At 41.5% G+C, this 20,630-nt stretch overlaps 1 protein-coding gene across 1 annotated transcript in view; it reads right to left on the bottom strand.

Moving 5' to 3' along the window:
* MACO1 (macoilin 1) overlaps positions 1–20,630 on the bottom strand; it is a 77,722-nt gene that overhangs the window by 14,007 nt on the left and 43,085 nt on the right. The window contains exons 5-6 of the mRNA XM_035118281.2: positions 17,144–17,322; positions 14,788–15,286 (exon numbers count right to left, since the gene is read on the bottom strand). Of these exons, the coding sequence (XP_034974172.1) occupies positions 14,788–15,286; positions 17,144–17,322 (678 nt within the window). The remainder of the gene's footprint in view (positions 1–14,787; positions 15,287–17,143; positions 17,323–20,630) is intronic.

A 20,630-nucleotide genomic window follows, 5' to 3' on the forward strand; every position in this document is an offset into this window, starting at 1 on the left:
TCCCCACTTCCCTCACTCCTGTGCGATCTCATTTAGTCATATACTTGCTTTTTCTGTTGTGTTGTCTATTTTATATTTAATATTATTACCCTTTATGATGTTATTTTTTCCCTTGCGATAATTATTTATTTTTTATCTTTAACTAACTTTCCTTTCCATATTTTTCCATATATAACTCAACACTTTCCCATTCCTTCTTAACTCTTTGGATAGAGTGCCCCCCCATTATTGTTGTTAATTTTACAATTCCTGGATTTTTTATGGAACCGAACAGCTCGGGTGCTTCAGAATGTGCCTTCTGTTGCTACAGGGCTATGGGGCTTCACTATTTGACCCCCCCCCCCAGGTTGGGATTTTTAAAGTAGTTCTGTGGGTCCCAGGGCACAGAATCACCCCCGATCCTTTCCTTTGTCTAAACAGACCTATTCCCCCCTGACTTTGGAAGGCTGTGCTTCAAGGGTGATACCAGGGGTTTTTTAAGACCTGCGCCTCTTAAGGATTGTTACAGTCCATAACTTCCATTGCTTTCTACAGGGTTGGGGGTTTAAAGCACTGCCACCCCCACCCCACCCTGCAGGCGCTCGGAACTGGCAGCGCCAACAACGCGCCCAGCAATGTGCAGAAGAGAGCACCGAGCATCCTGAGCCAGTGGGTCCCAGTTGTACCAGCACTTTTTTTTTTAAAAAAAGACACCCCCTGAAAATAAGCCACTGTGTGTTTTTTTGAGGGAAAAAAGTTATAAGACGGTGTCTTAAAAAAGGGGAAACACGGTAGTTAACAAGAGTCTAACAGTGTTTTAATCAAATACTTAACTATCGTGCCCCACTACTATACGAACAACAAAGTGACTCATTTTTCTGTCCACACATCCTAGAAAGTCAGGCAGCAGTCACATAAAGATGTACATTCCAGAAAATGGACATGTTTACATAATGTAAATATGGCAGCCTTGCCGAATGCTATATTCACATTGACACCCCAGGCATCAGTATGTGGATTATTCAGAGCAGTGTTCATAATCTGGGTATAATGCAAATGTATGTATTTGAATCATGGACCTTGTCTATTCCTGTTGTACAAAGCCTCACAACCTGTCTTTCAGGTCAAATGTTTAGTTAGTGACAAATTATAATAAAGTGCATTTGGGGTAAGAAAGGGATAGACTTTTAGGCTACATATTTCAGAGATGAAATGGTGATACCTTTGAAGAAGGGATGTACCTCTTTTAAACTTAACACTGTGGAGGAGGAGTGGGAAACAATGGGCAAAAGGGGACAGAGACAAGGTGAAGAGGAAATTTAAGGGTGGCAGAACTTCTTGCTGGACTGTTTGTCACACTGAACTGTGCCTCATATTATTAACAGAGGGCATCAGTCCTGGAAATGGGTGGCTTCTTATTCTCATGTCTTCGGTACAGGTTAAATAAATAAATCCTACAAAAGTTATTGCGGTCAGATAATGGCTATGGAGGCTGCTTACTGAAAACCCTTTAGCCAAGGGTACACAAAATGTTACCAGGTTGCCAAATGTCGCCATACCTTTTATCCCCGCAAATGCTGCTTCTGCATCACTTCAAAGCCTAGCACAACAGCATATGTGAAAACTCACACCTTCCTGTGTTAGGCAGGGGGCAGCAGTGGTGGAGACCACCAATTTAAATGGCAGACAAAATCTGTGGAACTTGGACCTCAGCTCAAGTTGATGTATATTGAGTAGGATCTGACTTAGCTTTGGTTAGAGGGCAAACCAGGAGGTTACTAAAGCCCAGTACTGCAGTTGGATTTATGATTACATAGATCATTAGCAGCACTGCTGCCCCTCTAACCCTATACTGCATAATTAACTTACAGAATTCACTGCCACAGGATGCAGGGGTGGTCCCAAGGTTAGATGGCTTTTATAAAGGGTTAAAGAAATTAATCAAGAATCTATCATTTGCTGCTCAGTATGACAGGTAGACAAAACTCCAGGTTCAGATACAGCATACCTCAATGCCAGAAGCTGGGAGAAGGCCAACACTGTTTTTCCTGGGGGTACTCAAGGGTAGATAGTACCGGCACCTATTTCCCCCCGAAGAAAATCACTGGTTTAAAGTGTGGCACTTACTATAACAACTTCATGGTGAATACCAACACCCTTTTTCCCCAGAAGAAAAGCATTAGAGAAGGCTATTGCCTTCATGTTCTGTTTGCAGGTTTCCTTGAAATATTTGGTTGGCCGCCAGTGTAATCAGAGTACTGGGCTGATTGGACCAAAGTCTGAACCAACTGCGCACCCAAAACGACCCTGCAGTCCCCCATCACAGAATCCTGCTATCCTTGTGCCACAGCTAGCCCTCTAGTTGTGGCAAATCAGCATCTCCTCCCATCCATGAGCCACCCGTCATCCCTTTTTCCACTGACCAAAGGCTGCCATCACTACCACCATGCCTTCCACCCCCTTCCTTCTCGGCGCCAAACTGCAAATTCCACACTCCTTATATTGCTAAATGGAACAGGGGAGGAGCTGATGCTGAGTCCGGAAGGCAGTAGTAGCCAATGATGGGCCAGCCCCTGGACCTACTTATGGCATAGTGCTCCAAAGGTGAATCAAGAATGTGTGTGGCTTCTAGGTTTTAGTACAGGCATAGGCAAACCCGACCCTTCAGATGTTTTGGGACTACAACTCCCAGCATCCCTAGCTAACAGGACCAGTTGTCAGGGATGATGGGAGTTGCAGTCCCAAAACATCTGGAGGGCCAAGTTTGCCTATGCCTGTTTTAGTACTTGACCATGCTTTGGCAGGTTCTTGCCTTGAAGGTTCAACAGGTAGAGCTATCAGCACCGCACTCTAACCAACTGGCAGGAGTCTCTCTTCGCTTTTTGGAAGAGAGGGAAAACTGAGCATTTTCACCATGGCTCAGATTAAGCAAGCTATTTTTGCTTCTGTTTTGTTTATTCTGGTGTTGTATTTTAATTGTCCTCCTCCTGCTATGATTTGATTGGCTTTTTGCCTGTTGTTCTCTGGATTTATTTTTAGAGTTGAATAGTTTTAACAGCGAATTGCTTTGATCTGTTATTGTATGGCTGAAAAGTGGTCTATAAATACAGCAGAAAAAATAAAGATGCTCTTCCCCAGTTCAAAAGTGATAATATTATCAGCTTGACATGGTTTCCATATGGGTAGTTTATTTTTATCTAACTCTGCATGGAGTTTAGGATGGGGCACGTGATTCTCCTTTCCTCCATCATTTTATCTTTACAACAAGCCTGTGGTTGGGTGGCAATTCAAATTTAGCTATAGTCCCACAATCTAATCTCTACATCATAGCACTGACTCTCACTCGCTCTTAACTAAAGCAGCCTACGAAAGAGTGTATTGGGATCAACTGGACAAAGTCTCAAACCAGATTCCAAAGGGGAATTAGCCCAAAAAGTCTGTCTCTGGGACCTACCCCATGAAGTTACTTCATCACTCTTCAAGTTCCTAATTTCTATAGATTTACAACTGCTTATCCCAGGGGTTTAGGGAAGCAACAGCAAATTTTTCTTAATGACAAGCCTTTGTTTTCAAAGCTTCCTGGCCTGAACCAATGGAAAATAAGCTCAATTCTTTTTCACATATTCATTTTCTTGTCCCCGTTGTGAAAATTTCCCTCCTTGGACCCAATCTCTATCTTCCGGTGCACCCCCTACCTATTTTGGGCAGTTTAAAAAGTTCTCTTTCACCCCTGTATGTCCTCAGAGATGAAACATAAGGATATATAAGAAAGAAAAACTGCTTCTCCAATATGCTTTATCCCTTTGGAAAGCATCAGAAGGATTAAAGTAAAACTAAAACATGCAAATATCCTTTTGTTATGCAAGAACACAAAAGCTAGAACTGATTCTTAAACAGTTTGCTTACTTTCCTAATACTTCAATCTCATTACAGTATGGGAAAACCCCCCAAAACAAATTAGATTACATTGTTAAAACAGCATTAATTCAAATGACAGCAGATTCTACCTGCTCATTGTGCCAAGGTAATGAGACTACCAGCAACTCAATAACCCACGCCCACAAAATGCCTGTGATCTGTTAATCTGCTTGTGATAAATCCTGGCTCCTAATCTGGAAATCATGCCTTAGAGTTATAAATAATATTCCAAGTTTCTAGGCATAACTACTCATATATTTTTAGATTTTGGCATCCATCTGTCTTGAGAGACAATGGAAGAGAACGCCTTCAGGGTCCTTGAACCAGGACTTGCCAGCTCATTTGCTCTCAATAACCTGAGCTCAATTTGATATGAAGGGCCACTAATAATCTACAAGACAAGCAGATATGAAGTTTTCTAGTTTACATACTAACATTCATCCTCACTAGGTTTCCTCCCTTTTTAAATGAGTATCTGGAACCTTGCAGGAGAAAAGCTAGTTTGGGCTAGAAGAAGGTTTAAATGTTTGTGTATAATTCATGCATAGGTTTGTCCCCATTTGATTTCCTCCTCCTGAAAATACAAATAGTAAAAATTGTTCAAAGGGAAAAACTGGTTTTAAAAACCACTTTAAGAATGGTTAAGGGAACAACAATCAGTTTATAATTGCTTCCTAAGACTATACTGTAGTCAGTTGAGAAGTTTCCTGATCTTGCTGTATTCACTTCTGCTATGTTTACTGTGGCTGCTTAGCAGGCACAAGTGTCTAAAAATAAACACACAACACATTACTAGATAAAAGTACATTACACGGGCCCTGGTCTATTATCTGCTAATAAGTACATAAAGGGAAATGTTTTGGTCAATGAATGGAGAACAAATAAATGTGAAAGATATTGTAAATCCTCAAGACTAGTTTTGTGATTATGGATCTTCTCACACTGCCTGAATTAATCCAGAAAACAAAAGCTGCGTTACTATGCACTTGGAAGTAAGCCCTGCTGAACTTAGCTGGGCTTACCTCTGAATGTACATGGGTCAGGTTGCACATTTCCACCATGTGAGTGAGTGCCCACATCATTTGCACAGGAATTCTGTACTGAAACTTTTAAAATGCATACTGTAATTCAAACATTTTTGTTGGGCTTGGTAGCCTCCCATTTTTTGCAGTTGTGACTGACTTTACTCCTTTGAAGGCTGTGACATGCACAGATGGTTTGGGGGGGGGGGGGTTCATACCATGACTGGACACAACCAGGAGTAAGATGCTCTCCTACTCCTAAATATCTCCAAAGTCTTCTGTGAAGTGAGAGACTTCCCTCACATTTCTCCAGAAAAACTGAGAGAGACACTGAGCCTTATTTTTTTCCAAACAGCAAGGACTGAGAGACCCTTTCCCATATCTACATTTTCAGAATGCTTGATAAGTTAGGGGAGGGGAGGCCACTGCATTTGGCGACCCCCTGGTGAAATGAATGCCATGAAGGATCAACAGACCCAGAGCATCTAGAAATGCATTGTTGTCAGTTGGTAGTCAGCATTTTTTTTCCAAAGGACATTCAGTGACTGCTTGTGGATATTTTAACATATCACTCACTGGCTCTTGTAACATATTTAAGCAGTAAGACAGTCAGAAGGCAGCTTCATGCAACATGTAATCCATATCCTGACATCATTCTGTCATACATTTCCCTGATCCACACCAGGGCAGAGAATTACACAATATGAACTTGCCTAGTCACCAAATTCTTAATCAGAAACCCTTTTGCAGATATCAGAGATTAAATGTGCACCAACCAGAGACTGGCTTCTTTGGTGGCAGAGCCCTGTTTATGGAACACTCACATCAGAGAGGCTTGTCTGACTCTTCCTTTTAGGAATCACAGTAAGATCCATTTAGACAAGAATTAACGTCCAGTAAATGTTTGGGTGAACAGCACTGTTTTTAATGGTCAGCAAAAACACAGAAGACGTTTACCAAGGTAGAATAGAGCAGTACTATCACTTCCCTTGAACAGGACACCATACTTCTGTTGATGCAGCCTAGAAGAGCATTACGGTAGCCTTTTTTTTTTTTTTTTTTTTGCTGCTGCTGCTGCTGCTGCTGCTGCTCTATCACACTGTTGACTCATGTGAAGCTTGTGGTCTATTAAGACCCCTAGATCCAAATCGCATTGGCCAGTTCTAACAGCCCACTAGTTAGTACAGATGGCAGAGCAGAGGCTAAGAGGGAGTGGAATGATAAATAACACCCATATGTACAGGCCTATTAGTGTATGAACATCTGGTGCTACCATACAATACAGCAGACCTTTAGTCCACCTAGCCCAGCACTCTCTACCCCAGGCTTAACTGGAGAAAACACAGTTCCCAATTTTGCCTGTAAGGCCATTTCCCTCAAACCATGCCAACCTGACCCTCATCTGACATAATATGTAACATGAGGTGTGGGGAAGGTATGGCCGTAGCTACAAAGAAGTGTATATTTAACCTGTGCTTGATATTGGAGCTACCTTGAAAAAAATATTTTTCTGGCCTTAGCAAGGTGCACCAAATTATAAAGCCCTGGGTTTGCTTTTTTTAAATATTTGGGGGAGAAAGAACTGTTGTGTGACAACAAAAGCTTACAAATGTCCATTCTTTTGCCAACATTACTTGGCTAGGTAGGCCAACAGAATTGATGGTACAGCTCACACATTTGGCTTGTTCACAGTGGTATTATGATTCTCTCATTCACCCACCATAAAACAAGCACATCTATTATCCTGTCAAACAGGAGAGCAGAGCTACACATGCAAATAAGAACAAAACCCGTCTGCCAAAGCAGCTTTGGGAAGGGGCAGTGGTTGTGGAGAAGCAACTAGAAGAAGAAAAGAGGTGCTTATCCTGTTCCCTAACAGCTTTATCCTCTGTGGGCCTCCATATAATGTTTGCATTATATCTTTGAAAATATGCAGCTGATGGGAGAAAACAGCTGAGGGAACTGCAGTGGAAGAACAGCTGAACACCCGTCTCCACAGCCATTTGCTCCAAAATGCCCACTTCTGAAGCTTTTCTCTAGAAGCAGTAGGTATTAGGGTACTGGTACACACAATAGAATGTAACGTGTAGTTACAGTATGAGACCATACTCAGGTGGAAGGAGCACTGCATATATAAACCACATTTATATGGGTAATGAAGGGATTGAACTCTGGACTCAAATCACATGCAAAATGTAATTTTTCCTTTTGCAGAATTACAATATTGCAGATTGTAATGAAAATAGGAAACTGCAAAAGAGAACATTAGGAGTGTTTTCTCAGAGCCTTTCAAGTTCCTATGGAGCTACAAATTTTATTGTAGACACAAGAACCTGGGTATTAAAAAGAGACTGCATATAAGAAACATGACATATCAGATTAACAGCAGAAAAATCTGACATAAAAACAATCAACTAGAGAAGTAAACTCGTAAGCCAATAAACTACAATACAATACTAGGAACAACTTCCTTGTTAAATCATTTTGATAAAAGGATATTGTAAATCTTAACTTCAATTGTACATTACTGCATAACTCAAATACCCTATATTTTAAGCTAATAGCAGATATCACTTGCTTCATTAGTTGTAACAATGAAAGTCCACTGTGGGAGTCATTACAAAACATAACCAATTTCAACGTTTTAGCTGATTACTCAAGAGATAAATAACCTGGATTGCACAGTTCCTGAGATGTGCATCTCTTATAAATATAACATGAAAACATCCAGCAAAGTTTGACTTATGAAAACAACCAGCAGTATAAGAATCATCTACCAGAAAAAGAAGATTTCTTCCTTTGAAACCAATATTGGCCTATAGGGCACAAAATGTTTGTAACTGAACTTTATTTCATAATATGGATATTAAATATTCTACTAGATGAAGAAAACAGGAAGAAAAAAATCCATTTTCAATGCAATTTTAAAGTACGGATATTGCTATCATTCCGTATTCTAAAGATACCTTATGAAGAGATATTTTATGTGTACAGCACCACTAATGCATTTTGGCCTTTAAAAAATAAATGAAAAGGTGATAGTTCTTTGACCCAAAAAGCTTGCAGCTCAACAGTGGGAGAGAAAGTGTTATGGAATGGTGTTCCAAGAAAAGGAGAATGGGCAGAATTATTTAAGACATGGATGAGGAACGTCAGGCCCAAAGGCTAAATGAGGCCCTCTGGACTCTCCCCAGGCCCTGCTCTGACCCACTACTGTTTTTGCCGGGTTGGAACGTGCCATTCAACTTTGATAATGCCTTTCTCTTCCTTGGAACAGAGAGGAGTGTGAGAGTCTCAGTATACAGTAGAAACTAACCTACTATAGAAAGGTAATTTGTTGCTCCAGCCACTTCTGCCTCTGGTCCTCTCACAAGGGGCATGCAGTACAAAGAAAGCTGCACAGAAGGGAATGTGGCCTTTGGATGGAAAAAGCTTCCTTACTCCTGATTTAAGAGATCTAGAGACCCTTAGGTGGTTGTGGGTGGAGTAGTCAACAAAAGAGGGTAAAGGGAAAGAATATATTGGCTTATACACATACGTACCACTATCTGAACACAATGAGTTCCTCAAAGCCGTCTTTCCTATTGGGGCCACTGCCGCATTGCACCAGGGCGCTGGCGCCTCAGGGGCGCCCCAGCAAGTGGAGGAGCTTCACGGCTTTTCTGGCAGCCTCCCCTTTCCCTGCACGCTGGCTCGAGTCGCGCCACCCCGCCGCCTACAGCCTGTGCCTGCCACTGCCCTACGCAGTGGGTGCGCCCCTCTCCGATTGCGCGCTTTTGGCTGGTGCTCTCGCTTTCTTTCGGGAGGAGTTTTGACTACAGCGGCGACAGTAGCAGCAGCAAGACGGCGCTGACCATAGTGCAAAGGGTCGGAGCAAGACAAGTCGAACCGATCCCGGGTCTCAGGCAGCAACCTCCGCCACACCTCCCCCACGCCCCACACCCTGCACCCCTCTCTTCCTCCCAAGCAACAATCATGCAATTAGAACCATATAGCCATATAGCTAGCACTTGAACAAGCGGTGAACAAGAACTTTAATTCATTGCCAGATTGGGGAATTATTGAATACATGCAGCAAAGGAGAAACATACCCGGCGGTTTATAAGCATGTGGAAAGGTTCTGCTGCTTCCCACAGCCTCGCAGCCACCGCTCCAAAGACAGCCCTTGGAAGCCGCGAGCCGGCGAGTCAGTGTGTACAGCCCACAGACTGGCAGACTTCCTCTCCAATGAGCGAGAGGCGCTGGCCCATAGCACACCGGCAGCACCGATCGCCCGACCAATGGGGATGCGGGAGGGGCGGGGCTTCGTCAGAGGCCCACCTGCTGTATTGCATGCCTTCCTCTCACTCGCTAGCTCTGTGTTTGGCTAGCGTGCGCTTAACACGAGGGCGTTTGCACGGTGGAAACTCCTGGCCAGGGGAGCCAACCTACAGCGCAGATTAAGCTAGGAGACTCCTACAACCCACCCACCCGCCCACCGGGCCTGCTGAAGTTTTACCACCCTCACCGAATGTGAGAGGAAAAGGTTAATTCTATTTGTTTGGCTGGCTAGCTAGGTCAGATGAGTTAGCTAGGAATTTGTCTCAACCAGGGGAAATAACCACCCAGTATATCTTGCTCTTCAGACAAGTATTATCTCAGTTTTCTTCATTAAAAAGTGGGGGGGGGGAGGCTGCCCTTAGCCCCGGTGCCAGCAGCCCGGAGGCTCCTGCGGAAAGCGACCGGCGGTTTTCCGGCTAGGAAAGGGGGGGCGGGGCGCCGGAGAGATCTCTGAACCACGCGCTGGATAGGCTCAAGATGGCCCTGGAGTTCCTAACAAATCATTCGTTAGTTGAGCATTTGTATAACGAGCTGATGATTTCCATTATTTCCTATGGGAACATTTCTAATCCATGATTTGTCCAATCTCCTTCCCTCCCTGGTTTCCGCCCTAAACTGCTGCAGCCAACCAGCAAAAGACAAACAAACAAGGAAGTGGTCAAACTCTGGCTGTTCAGATATCTGAATCAGCACTTATGCAGTGAGGTTTGAGTATAATTATTTTACTTTCAGATAGCTGGAATTTCAAATAACAAACATTACCATAGTGTGATCTATGACTTTCTTTAAAGAGAGAGAGAGATTGCTGAAATAGTAACTAATTTAGGGGAAATTGCTGGAGGTAGCTACATTCGTTTCCTCTCTGCAACCAAGGACCTTGGAGAGGCACCTTGGGGTCAATTTATACAGGACACGGCCCCTGAGTAAAGCCATTATTCCTATAAGTATTCCACACACATCTGGTGTGCTGCTGGAGTGCGCATGCTACACACACAAGGGCCAGTGCCTGCGGCAAGTACAATTGAATGTGTCTGGGGTGTGTGACTCTACCCACTGGCCACCAACCAGATGGTACCCCTGTCAGATACAAGTCAGGTCTTAGTCTAACAATACTTTTAAATGAGTTAGGCAAATTGAGTTAGGGAGCAAATTGTCCATAGCCAGTCAGCAAGTATTACAATGGGAATTTGAACTTTCATTTTCCATGTCCAAAGCCAATTCTAAGCAAAATTGCATTAAGTAAGCAAGGAAGCAAGCAACCAACTAACCAACCAACCAACAGCAGCTTTCCTCTTTCTGTTTTCCTAATCTATACCTGAGTTTCTCATCAAATTGAGGGGGATCTTAGGATTGCATGTTTGGTTTTGATTAATGCCACTGAAATAAATGGTTGTATATTAACTCTTTTCCCTGTCTGCTAATTCTCATTGCAAATGGGTAATAATTTCCCCTCCCTTAGTCTATGAAACCAGAATCAAGCCTGACTGAGGGAAAGATTGCCAGAGAAGGATATCTGCCAGGAAGAACTGATGGGTGTTGAAGGAAATTTAGCACTACCCCTTCTGTCAATTTCCCCCTAACTCCCCCCCCCACCTCCCCAATCACATGAACTCCATGAATGTGGATTTTGGAAAGTGAATGTGCCAGGTATTTTGTACCTGAAGTACAAGGTTATAAGCACAAAACTGTGCTTATGATTGAAGGGGATAATACTGTATATCCTTGAAACTACTTTTACCTATAGCCGAAAGATGGAAAGAGAGGGATGGGACAGAGAACAGGACCTCCAAGGACATTCTCAATAGATATCCTGCTGGTAATTGAGCTAATTAATCAGGGTTTTATTGATGACTTTATAGATGTGTGAACTGGTTTGAGAGCCTGGTATGTGCTATTAAGGGAGATACAAATAAAGAAAAACAGTAACATATGCACAACCAATTACCAGCATAGGTAATTGACTTTATTCATCAAGGCACTATCAATCATTAAAATAAAATGCAGCACTTACAAAAAATGTTTTCTTGCCATTTTGAGATAAAAAGCTACTTAAACCCATCAAAATGTATGTTGCTTGCCAAGGGTTCTTGATTGAATATATTTTTTGGAACACAGTTCATCTTCAATAGCTCTTTATTAATTTACTGAAAACTCTATAAATTGGCTGTCAGAACTGCTCATACAACTGGATTTTAGCCTTAGCATAAAAGGTACTAGTTGCCTGCCCACATATGCTTACATTAGTAATTTGTGGCACACAGGTAGCCTGCAGCAGTTTAAGTCCAAAAGTTCTTCAAGTCCTTTCTAAAAAACACAGAAAGGTGGGAAATTGCTGGTTTGAAATTACCCTATTTTATTAAAGGTCAGGTTTCCATGTAGCCCTTTACACATATGCAAGATTCTTACAAATACAGTCATACCTCGGGTTAAGTACACTTCAGGTTGCGTACTTTCAGGTTACGGTAAGTATGCGGCGGACCCAGAAGTGTTTACTTCTGGGTTCCACCCCACATGCATGCACAGAAGTTGTCTGCGCGCTTTGCGCATGTGCAGAAGTGCTCTATCGGCGCTTTGCGCACACGCGCTATTGCCACTCAGGTTAAGTACTTTTCGGGGTGCGAATGGCAGCCCGGAACCAATTAAGCACTGTACTTAACCGAGGTACCACTGTATATGTATGAATGAAAGGTCAGCATTTTGTATCTTTCTCTGAGATACAGTTACAAAGGTGAAATTCCCTGAGACAAGATGGTGACTTTGAGCAGATGGAAGAATGCCTGTCTCTCAACAATGAGAAATAAACCCCTTGCTCTATATTTCAAGGCCAAATTAGACATGATGGGGGCAGTTCAGTCTGTTTATTCATGTGTTGTTTCTGCTCATATATAGAAGGAGAACCGAAGTATTACACCAAAAAGGGCAAGCAAGAGAACATAGCTGGATGTTGCCCCATCATGAATCTAACCTCAAATACAATGTGTGTTGTAAAGCACCAGGATGCAACTGGGCCTTGTACAACTGTTCTTTTTTATAACAGTTCTACAAGCTCCAGTTGCGTCCTGGTGCTTTACAACACACATTGTATCACAAATGACCAAAAAACCCCATATATTTTAAACAAAATAAAAAAAAATTCCTTCCAGCAGCACCTTACAAGACCAACTAACTTAGTTGGTCTTTAAGGTGCTGCTGGAAGGAATTTATATATTTTAATGTAAGTTACTGCAAACTGACAAATAATAGACTCTTTTCACTGCTTCCCATTAGTCAGAAACATTGCTTTTACGGTGCCACAGGTGAACAAAAACAACTACAAATGCAGAAAAAGGAGGATGCTGTGACACATGCTCTCTACACCAAAGCAACCCAAACAGCAGTAATAATCAGAACAATGATGGTACACTGGTCACTGGATGATAATTGTTCTGCAAATGTTTTGCATTTAGCTGCTAAATCTCAGTTTTAGAGGCAAACTAATACAGTGTTTCACATTTCAGTGCTTTTCTTCCATGTTAATTGCTGAAAGATGCTAGGTCATGTGAATCTTCCCAGTCATTTAAGATCCTCAAAGCCTTCCTCTTGGTGCCCCCAACTTTGAAAGTTAGTACAGTATAGGGTGACTGGAATAATAATAATAATTGCATGGACTTTTAACAAACCACAAAGTCTGATGTCAGTACTGCTTTTCAGATTTTGTTATGCTACTTATCATTTAATGCTTTGTTCTTTTCTACTGGTTTTATTGAGTATGTCTTTAGTAATTTTATGGTATTTTAAATTATGGTTTTGTTTTTTGGAAACTGTTTTGAATTTTATTTTTAAATGTTATTTACCGAAGTACATTTATATCCCACTTTTCTTCTATCATAGAAACCCCACGCTTGCTGCCCTGAGTTCCAGCGGTCTCCCACCCAGTCACTGAACAGACCCAAACCTGCTTAAGTTCAGCATGGAGTGGTTTATCATATATGCCACAGGTAAAATAATCTGGAAATGCCTATACTTCTGCTTTAATAATAGAGCAGAGTTGGGGACTGATGTCTCTGAAAATATGTTGCAAAACTTTGTTCTACTTTTCAATTCACTTGTCTCCGTTCTTGCATGGCACCACTTTAAGCCCAACTCCTCAGGAAGCTGGCTTGACTTCAACCCCCACATTTCAGAAATTATGGGGAGAACATGGCACCCAGGAATTTCCGGGGATCCTGGCTCCCTGCAAACCCATAACAGTATGCTCTTTGACACTATTATTCTATATCCTTAGAAGCAAGTCCCAGCTCTCATGGGATTCACTTCAAAATATGTATGTACAAGGTGAGGGAAAAGCCCCTACCACCGTCCCCAGCTCTGAGTTGGAGCTAAAGAGAGAAGAGTATTGCCCTCACAGTTGTGTCAGTCTACTGCAACCACGGGGATGATCTTTGTCCGCCTCTTCAGTTCTAAACTTGGACTCAGGCAGGGGATTGTTTTTGTGCTGGGCTGCCAAGGCACTCCAAGCTCCTACGCAGCCCAACACCCTAAACAAGAAGCCTCAGCCTTTTATTCCAGTTTGAATCTGGAGAGTGTGAGAATCTGTGTAGTTGCATGGTGCTTCTGAGAGCAGAGCAACGCAGTTACTGGAACAATCCCAGCTCAAAGCTGGAGAAAGGCTTGGACTCTGCTTGCCATACTCACCAGAAAGTGACATAATTGTCAACATGGTGAGTGGTATAGTAGTCAACTATGGTTTGGGGGATCTAACATTTTTATTTTAGGTTTTGCATGAGTGTTGTTTTATCAACAGTTACAACTGCCCCCAGACCAAGCCTTTAACCTCAGATTAATCTTAGTAAACCAAGATGTAACTTCTGGTTTATTTTATGGCTAATAATGTTTACTCTCCATCACTCTTCCCACCCACAGGATGGATTTACCAGCAAGCATTTCTATGAAGTGCACTATATATGCATCATTTGCAATTCTACTCCAGGAAGAAACATTTAAACACACAAAACCAATAAATTATTTCATCTTGAAGACCATAGCATGTCCAAATCCTGATGTATTTGGAAGCAGAGTCTTTAATCCAGTTTTGAAAAAGTGATGGTATCATTTAATCCAGAATTATTCAGTTCTCCCATGTGAGTAATATTCAAGAAATAACATTAATTTTTTGTATACCTCAAGAAAGACACTATTAGAAAAAGTAAGAAGTATTTCCAGATACAAATGCATGCAAAGCACAGGCAAATGTAAGAAACTGTGCTCATTAGCCTGATCCCCAAAATTAATTATTCCTTCCTATGCAGACCACAGGAAAAAAATAGTTGTGTAATTCTGCACCAAGTAAGCTTATTGTAGTTAACACCATAACTAGGAACAGAACTCACAGATTCCTAGTTCATTTCTTTAGATATTGATCGCACAACAATACTGCAGGAATAGATTGCACCCAATCCAAACCATGCACAAGCCCAAATCCTTTAAAGGCATTTTAACTTACTGGGAAAAGAAACAGCAAGAAAGTAAGAGTCGAGAGGAAACTAGGTCACTAACATATCAACCTTACCTTACCAGTGCATCTGGTTTGCTTAGCTGGTTATTGGGAATACAATTTTCCATTAAGTCTTTATGCGTACTAGGGCTTTTGCTAGTGCATTTCTGTTTTTTATCATTTTTAGCTGATGCAGAAGGGATGCTCCCATTAGTTGCACTGTGGCTGCGAGGTGAGGAGTTCACAACTCCACTAGCATTTTTGTAATTTTTGGATGATGCAGTGCATGAGTCCTCTTTTAAGAGGTTTTCTGTACTTCCCACAAGATCATTATTCAATCTTTTACTGTTGATATGGTTCTCCATATATTCAATTTCTTGTATTTTAGAGTCTACAGGTTGCAAAATATTGTTATTTATTCCAAGGTTATGTTTTTTGGCATCCTTATCTTTTTCTTTTCCTTTTTCTCTATATTCAAGTTCCGGTAATGTTGAAGATAACTTTTTATTGGCTGGAATGCCTCCATTGTGTTGCAAAAGTATAGAGGAATCCATATCAGACAATCCTTTGGCTGCTGCAATACCAAAAAAAGGAGAAAGAAAAGAGGCAATATTTAAAACTTTAATAAGAAGTATCACATATTCTCAACCTCATGTCCTCCTCACCATTTATATTAAGGATCTGAAAACAAATAAACAAGCAGTTTCTTTCAACACATATAAAACTCATACAGGACATATAGGAAATATTGTATCACCAGTCTCACAATTTCCTATGTTTAGACTGCGAGTGCTGCTGCTTATCTAGTAAAACAACACTTTCTTCACACAAGGGTGGTGGGGTTCAGCCAAGCTTGCAGAAGTACAAAATTATTTGGAAAAAACATATAATTGTTTTTTTGGGGTGTGGTGTGGTGGAGAGAACCTAGACACAGCCCAGTGAATTCTGAGTGTGCTCAGCAGTCACAGAATGCTAACTGACTTTTTTTTTAAACAAAACTTTATTAAATTTATTGCACATTACATACTTACAATATATTGTTAAAAAGAAGATACAGTTGTTACAATTATCTCATTTTACAGGTCTTCTAGTTTACTAGAGGGGGGGAGGGAAGTAAACTAACTGACTGTTAAGAGGAAAACACAGAAAACAGAGTTGGGGGAGGGTATGAAATGGATTGGCTGTAATCCTAAACAGCAGCACTCCACACTACAGCATTTTGTTGCAGATCCCTAGTCTAGTACATTTCTCCATTAAAGCACCCTGAAGAGCTGTCTGCAATATGACTGTTCTCATGATGCATAAACCCAAACAGTTCAATTAAAAACAACTGTAGGAATCAATACAGCAACTACTTTCATAAACTTTAAACATTCAGCAAGATTTAAAATACTAAGGGAAGCTCATTTAACCTGCTTCCCCAAAGGGAAAAAGTAGGGTGCCTAGCTAAATAAATCTTATTCATTGTATGATTTATGGTTAATAAAATTTTCATATGAGTTAAAAATGATTGTTTTGAATCAAAATGCACTTTCCCATTATTTAATGTCCAACCTGTGTGTCATAGCAGAGGAGTCCCTCCTGTCTGAGGGAGGAGAGCTAAGGAGAGCTAAGGAGGTTAAGATTGTGCTTTTCATATGCAGTTTTTATAAATACTTGTATTTTTAAAATACTTTATAAATTCCACTGCCTGGTTAATTAGGTAATCCTTTTTTTAAAAAAATCAAAGAAGTTTTTTAAGCTGCTTAATTGAATTGACTGAGAAAATTCTAGAGTCCTAAACACACACACAAATATTCACCCTGCCCCAGGAAAAGTAATTCACTGATCTTATTGAAATCAAGAATATAAAACAGCTAACAGCTTCAGAACCGCTTCTTAACATACAGAAGGTGGAGTCTTAATAAGCGAAATGAATAAATAAGAAAAGAGTTCCAAGGAAAGTCTCCAGCAATGCTGGTGGTCAGATGAAAACTGAATGGGAAAGCCCTCATCTCTCTTGGGGATGCTTAAATTGGCCAATGGTTGCCTCCAAAGGAGAGGAGACGAGCAGGGAAGTTTACAAAGACATCCTGCATAGGTGCAGAACCCAATAACATGATTGCACAGAGACAAGACCAATTGTTTATGCTAACAGTGGATTGTGTTGGTGCATCTGGATTGAGAACTCGTGGTTAATAAGAGCAGGGAGAGTGGGAAAAAGGCAGAGTAGAGGAACACATATTAACAAGGCTGGTTCTAGATTTGCAGTTACAGGTAGGTAGCCATGTTGGCCTGCCGTAGTCGAAACAAAATTAAAAAATTCCTTCCAGTAGCACCTTAGAGACCAACTAAGTTTGTTATTGGTATGAGCTTTTGTGTGCATGCACACTTCTTCAGATTCTAAATTTGCAAACCATTAGCACCAGGTCTGTGCTAAGCAAAAGCTTACCTTCCTCTGCTTCTCTCTCTTGCCTTTGTAGCATCTGTTGTTCTGGGGGCAAAGCTTGCTGAAGAAGCTGCATGTAAAATTCGTTCTCTTTCTGCACTTCCTTTTGTTTTCTTAATCGCATTTTATAGCTGACATAACTTTTGAAGCCGAAGCCCAGAGTCACAACAGGATAGCCAATACTAGAGAGAGAAAGAGAAGAGGGGACTTTGTTAACATAGACAATACAAGCAAACTAATAAAATGCCCAGCATGCCACAAAATATAGTATAATCAGGATTACATTCTTTATCAGAAACAGTTCTCTACAGAAAACAACGACATGGTCCTGCTATTCACTTATAAATAATCACACTTCAAATTGTAAGAAGAGAAATGTACTACTGGATTAGGACCATGAATAACTCCACTGCATGCTATCAAGAGAAATGACAGAGCAAAATCTTATATGTATCATTTATTGGTGGTGTTGGCAGCATTACTGGGTGATGAGATCAGAGCTAGACAAGATACAAGTTACATTAAACAGGTGAACACACATGGCAGCACAGCCTAAAAAATGTGAAACAAGGAACCGGGGTGGGGCGGGGGAAGAGATGTCCCTTGCCCAAGTCATCTGGCTCAAGTGCAGAGTCTCCCAAAGTCAGGGCTGGGGACATTCAAGCTTGGGAGCCAAATGCAGCCCTCTAAGCCTCTCTATGCAGCCCCCGGACCCTTACAGGGCACACCACTCACTAGCACTCTCTGCACCTGCTCTCTGTACTTTTGCTTAGCTGAAATGTATTCTTGAACTGTAATAATGCTTCTCTGCTGCCTGGATGGAGAATGGAGAAATGTCTGTGTAGAAACCTCTGACATTTCCATGGCTGGAATTCCATTTTGCCAGAAGATTTCTTATTAGGGAATGCATCTCTTGGACGGAAAAGGGTCCCCAGTACCCCTTATCCAAGTGGTAGCTAGAATTACTGCTCAACCCTGCTGCTGGAAGCCTTCTGTGCAGCCAAGATGTTTAGCTTCAGCAGCTCCATAGTTTTCAGATCACAAGAGCACCATGGCAGCATTTGCACATTCAGTCTATCACCACATCTGACACTTAGCAGGAGCAGTGACGGCAATGCTTGTGGGGAGTGGGGTAGCTATTTTGCTCCAAGGATGGCAGAGCATTGTGCTATCCTTATGAAAAAATTGTTCCATGCATTGAAGTTATGACCCAGGTGGCCAAAAGCTCATGGGGAGACTGTGAGCCAGCACTCTCCCTCAGTCTAACACATATCACAGAGTTATTGTAAGGACAAAATGGCATTGGTGGCAGAAGACATGTATGCTGCACTGAGCTCCTTGAATGAATGTTGGGGTTAAAGATGAAAAGGCAACAATAAACTTTTCTCTAACAGAACAGCTAACAGAAAGTAGGAATCCAGAGCAGTCAGAACAGTTACATTTTCAGCTAGGAGGTGTCTGAAGGAATTTAAGTAAACTTTTTTTAAAATTGCATTTGGCATTCACTGTGTTAGACCACATACATTATATTAAAACAGTACATTAATTTTCTACATTTAATTACATTAATTACCCAAATTAATTATAGTTTTACAACCCACTAATTTTAATAAAAGGTGTGGTCCATGGCTTCATTCCATCAACTGAACCATGTTGACTTCAGAAGAACTTCACTAGCAATTAATGCAATTAGCAGGTGGCGCTGTGGGTTAAACCAGAGCCTAGGGCTTGTTGATCAGAAGGTCGGTGGTTCGTAACCCTGCGATGGGGTAAGCTCCTGTTGCTTGGTCCCAGCTCCTGCCAACCTAGCAGTTCAAAAGCACCTCAAAGTATGTAAATATGTACCACTACAGTGGGAAGGTAAACAGCGTTTCCATGCGCTGCTCTGGTTCACCAGAAGCGGCTTTGTCATGCTGGCCACATGACCTGGAAGCTGTATGCCGGCTCCCTCGGCCAATAACTCGAGATGAACGCCGCAACCCCAGAGTCGGTCACGACTGGACCTAATGGTCAGGGGTCCCTTTACCTTTACTTTTAGCCTCTATGAAAGTGACAAATAAATTCAGTAACCAAGTTTTTAAAATTGTAACTGTAAAGAAGGTAAGCTGTTGGGTAATGGGCAGCAATTTTAAAAGGAAATTATATATTGGGTAAAAAAGCCAAATTAAATATGTAAAAGTACCCCAATACACAGCACAAACTGGCCATGTAAAATTGCAAGGAGAAATCACAAGCAGGACTAGTACAATGGCCTGGTTCACAAATCATGCTAAGCAATGGTGTTTTTTAAACTAATTCTCTTATCCCCACTTTATTAAAGAAAGAACAAACAAAAAAGGGGGCAAAAACAAAGAAACAAAGAAACCCAACACAACAAAAACATTAAACTTAATTTGCACACACAGATCAATATATGTCATCCAAATATCTGAACAGGTATCCAAGCAAAGCTGATAGTACATTTATAAAAAGTACATTCAAATGTAGTAAAGGCATTAAGGTCTTCAGACCATTATATAATAGATCATGGGTAGGCAAATTAAGGCCTGGGGGCCGGATCCAGCCCAATCACCTTCTAAATTCGGCCCGTGGACAGTCCAGAAATCAGCGTGTTTTTAAATGAGTAGAATGCGTTCTTTTATTTAAAATGCATCTCTGGGTTATCTGTGGGGCCATCCTGGTGTTTTTACATGAGCAGAATGTGTGCTTTTATTTAAAATGCATCTCTGGGTTACTTGTGGGGAATAGGAATGTGTTCATTCCCCCCCAAAAAATATAGTCTGCCCCCCCCAAGTTCTGAGGGACAGTGGACCAGCTCCCTGTTGAAAAAGTTTGCTGACCCCTGTAATAAATGGTGAATATTTATCCTTCCACACTAAGTCAGGGTTAAAGTTAACCATAATTATCAGGTGTTTGGAGGATGGATCACTTCATAGAAGGAATCCCAAGGATCATCTAGTCTAACCCCCTGCAATGCAGGGGGATCAAACATGCAACCTTGCCATTACCACGCTCTAACTAACTGAGCTATCCAGGGGATAGGGTTAGGGCTTAAACCAAGGGTAGGGAACCTCCAGCCTATGTGTCAATCTTGGCCTGCAAGGGGACAAATTTGGCTCATGAGGCCCACTCACTAATCAGCTGACGTCATTCTGATGAGAGGATTGTACTGTCACGAAAAATCTGGGTGCCTGGGTGGCACAGCAGCCTCACACCCAGATTTTCCGTAACAGTACCAGCTGTTGCATAGGGCTTGATTTTACATTGGCTGTGTGCCCCAGCCACCCTGCTACAGTAGAGCAGGCAGCCAATGCAGCAGGATTTAACCTCCACTTAGCAGGATTTTACCCCTGATCATCAACTGGTAAGTTTTACTGTGTGTGTCTGCTCTGTTATTGGGAACAGGCATTGCTGTTTAAAAGTCCTTTTGCAAATAGCCCATGAATAAACCACAAGTTTAAAAAGCAACACATTGCTATATCTATAGAAA

Source organism: Zootoca vivipara, chromosome 6, assembly GCF_963506605.1.
Source record: "Zootoca vivipara chromosome 6, rZooViv1.1, whole genome shotgun sequence".
Lineage (NCBI taxonomy): Eukaryota > Metazoa > Chordata > Lepidosauria > Squamata > Lacertidae > Zootoca > Zootoca vivipara.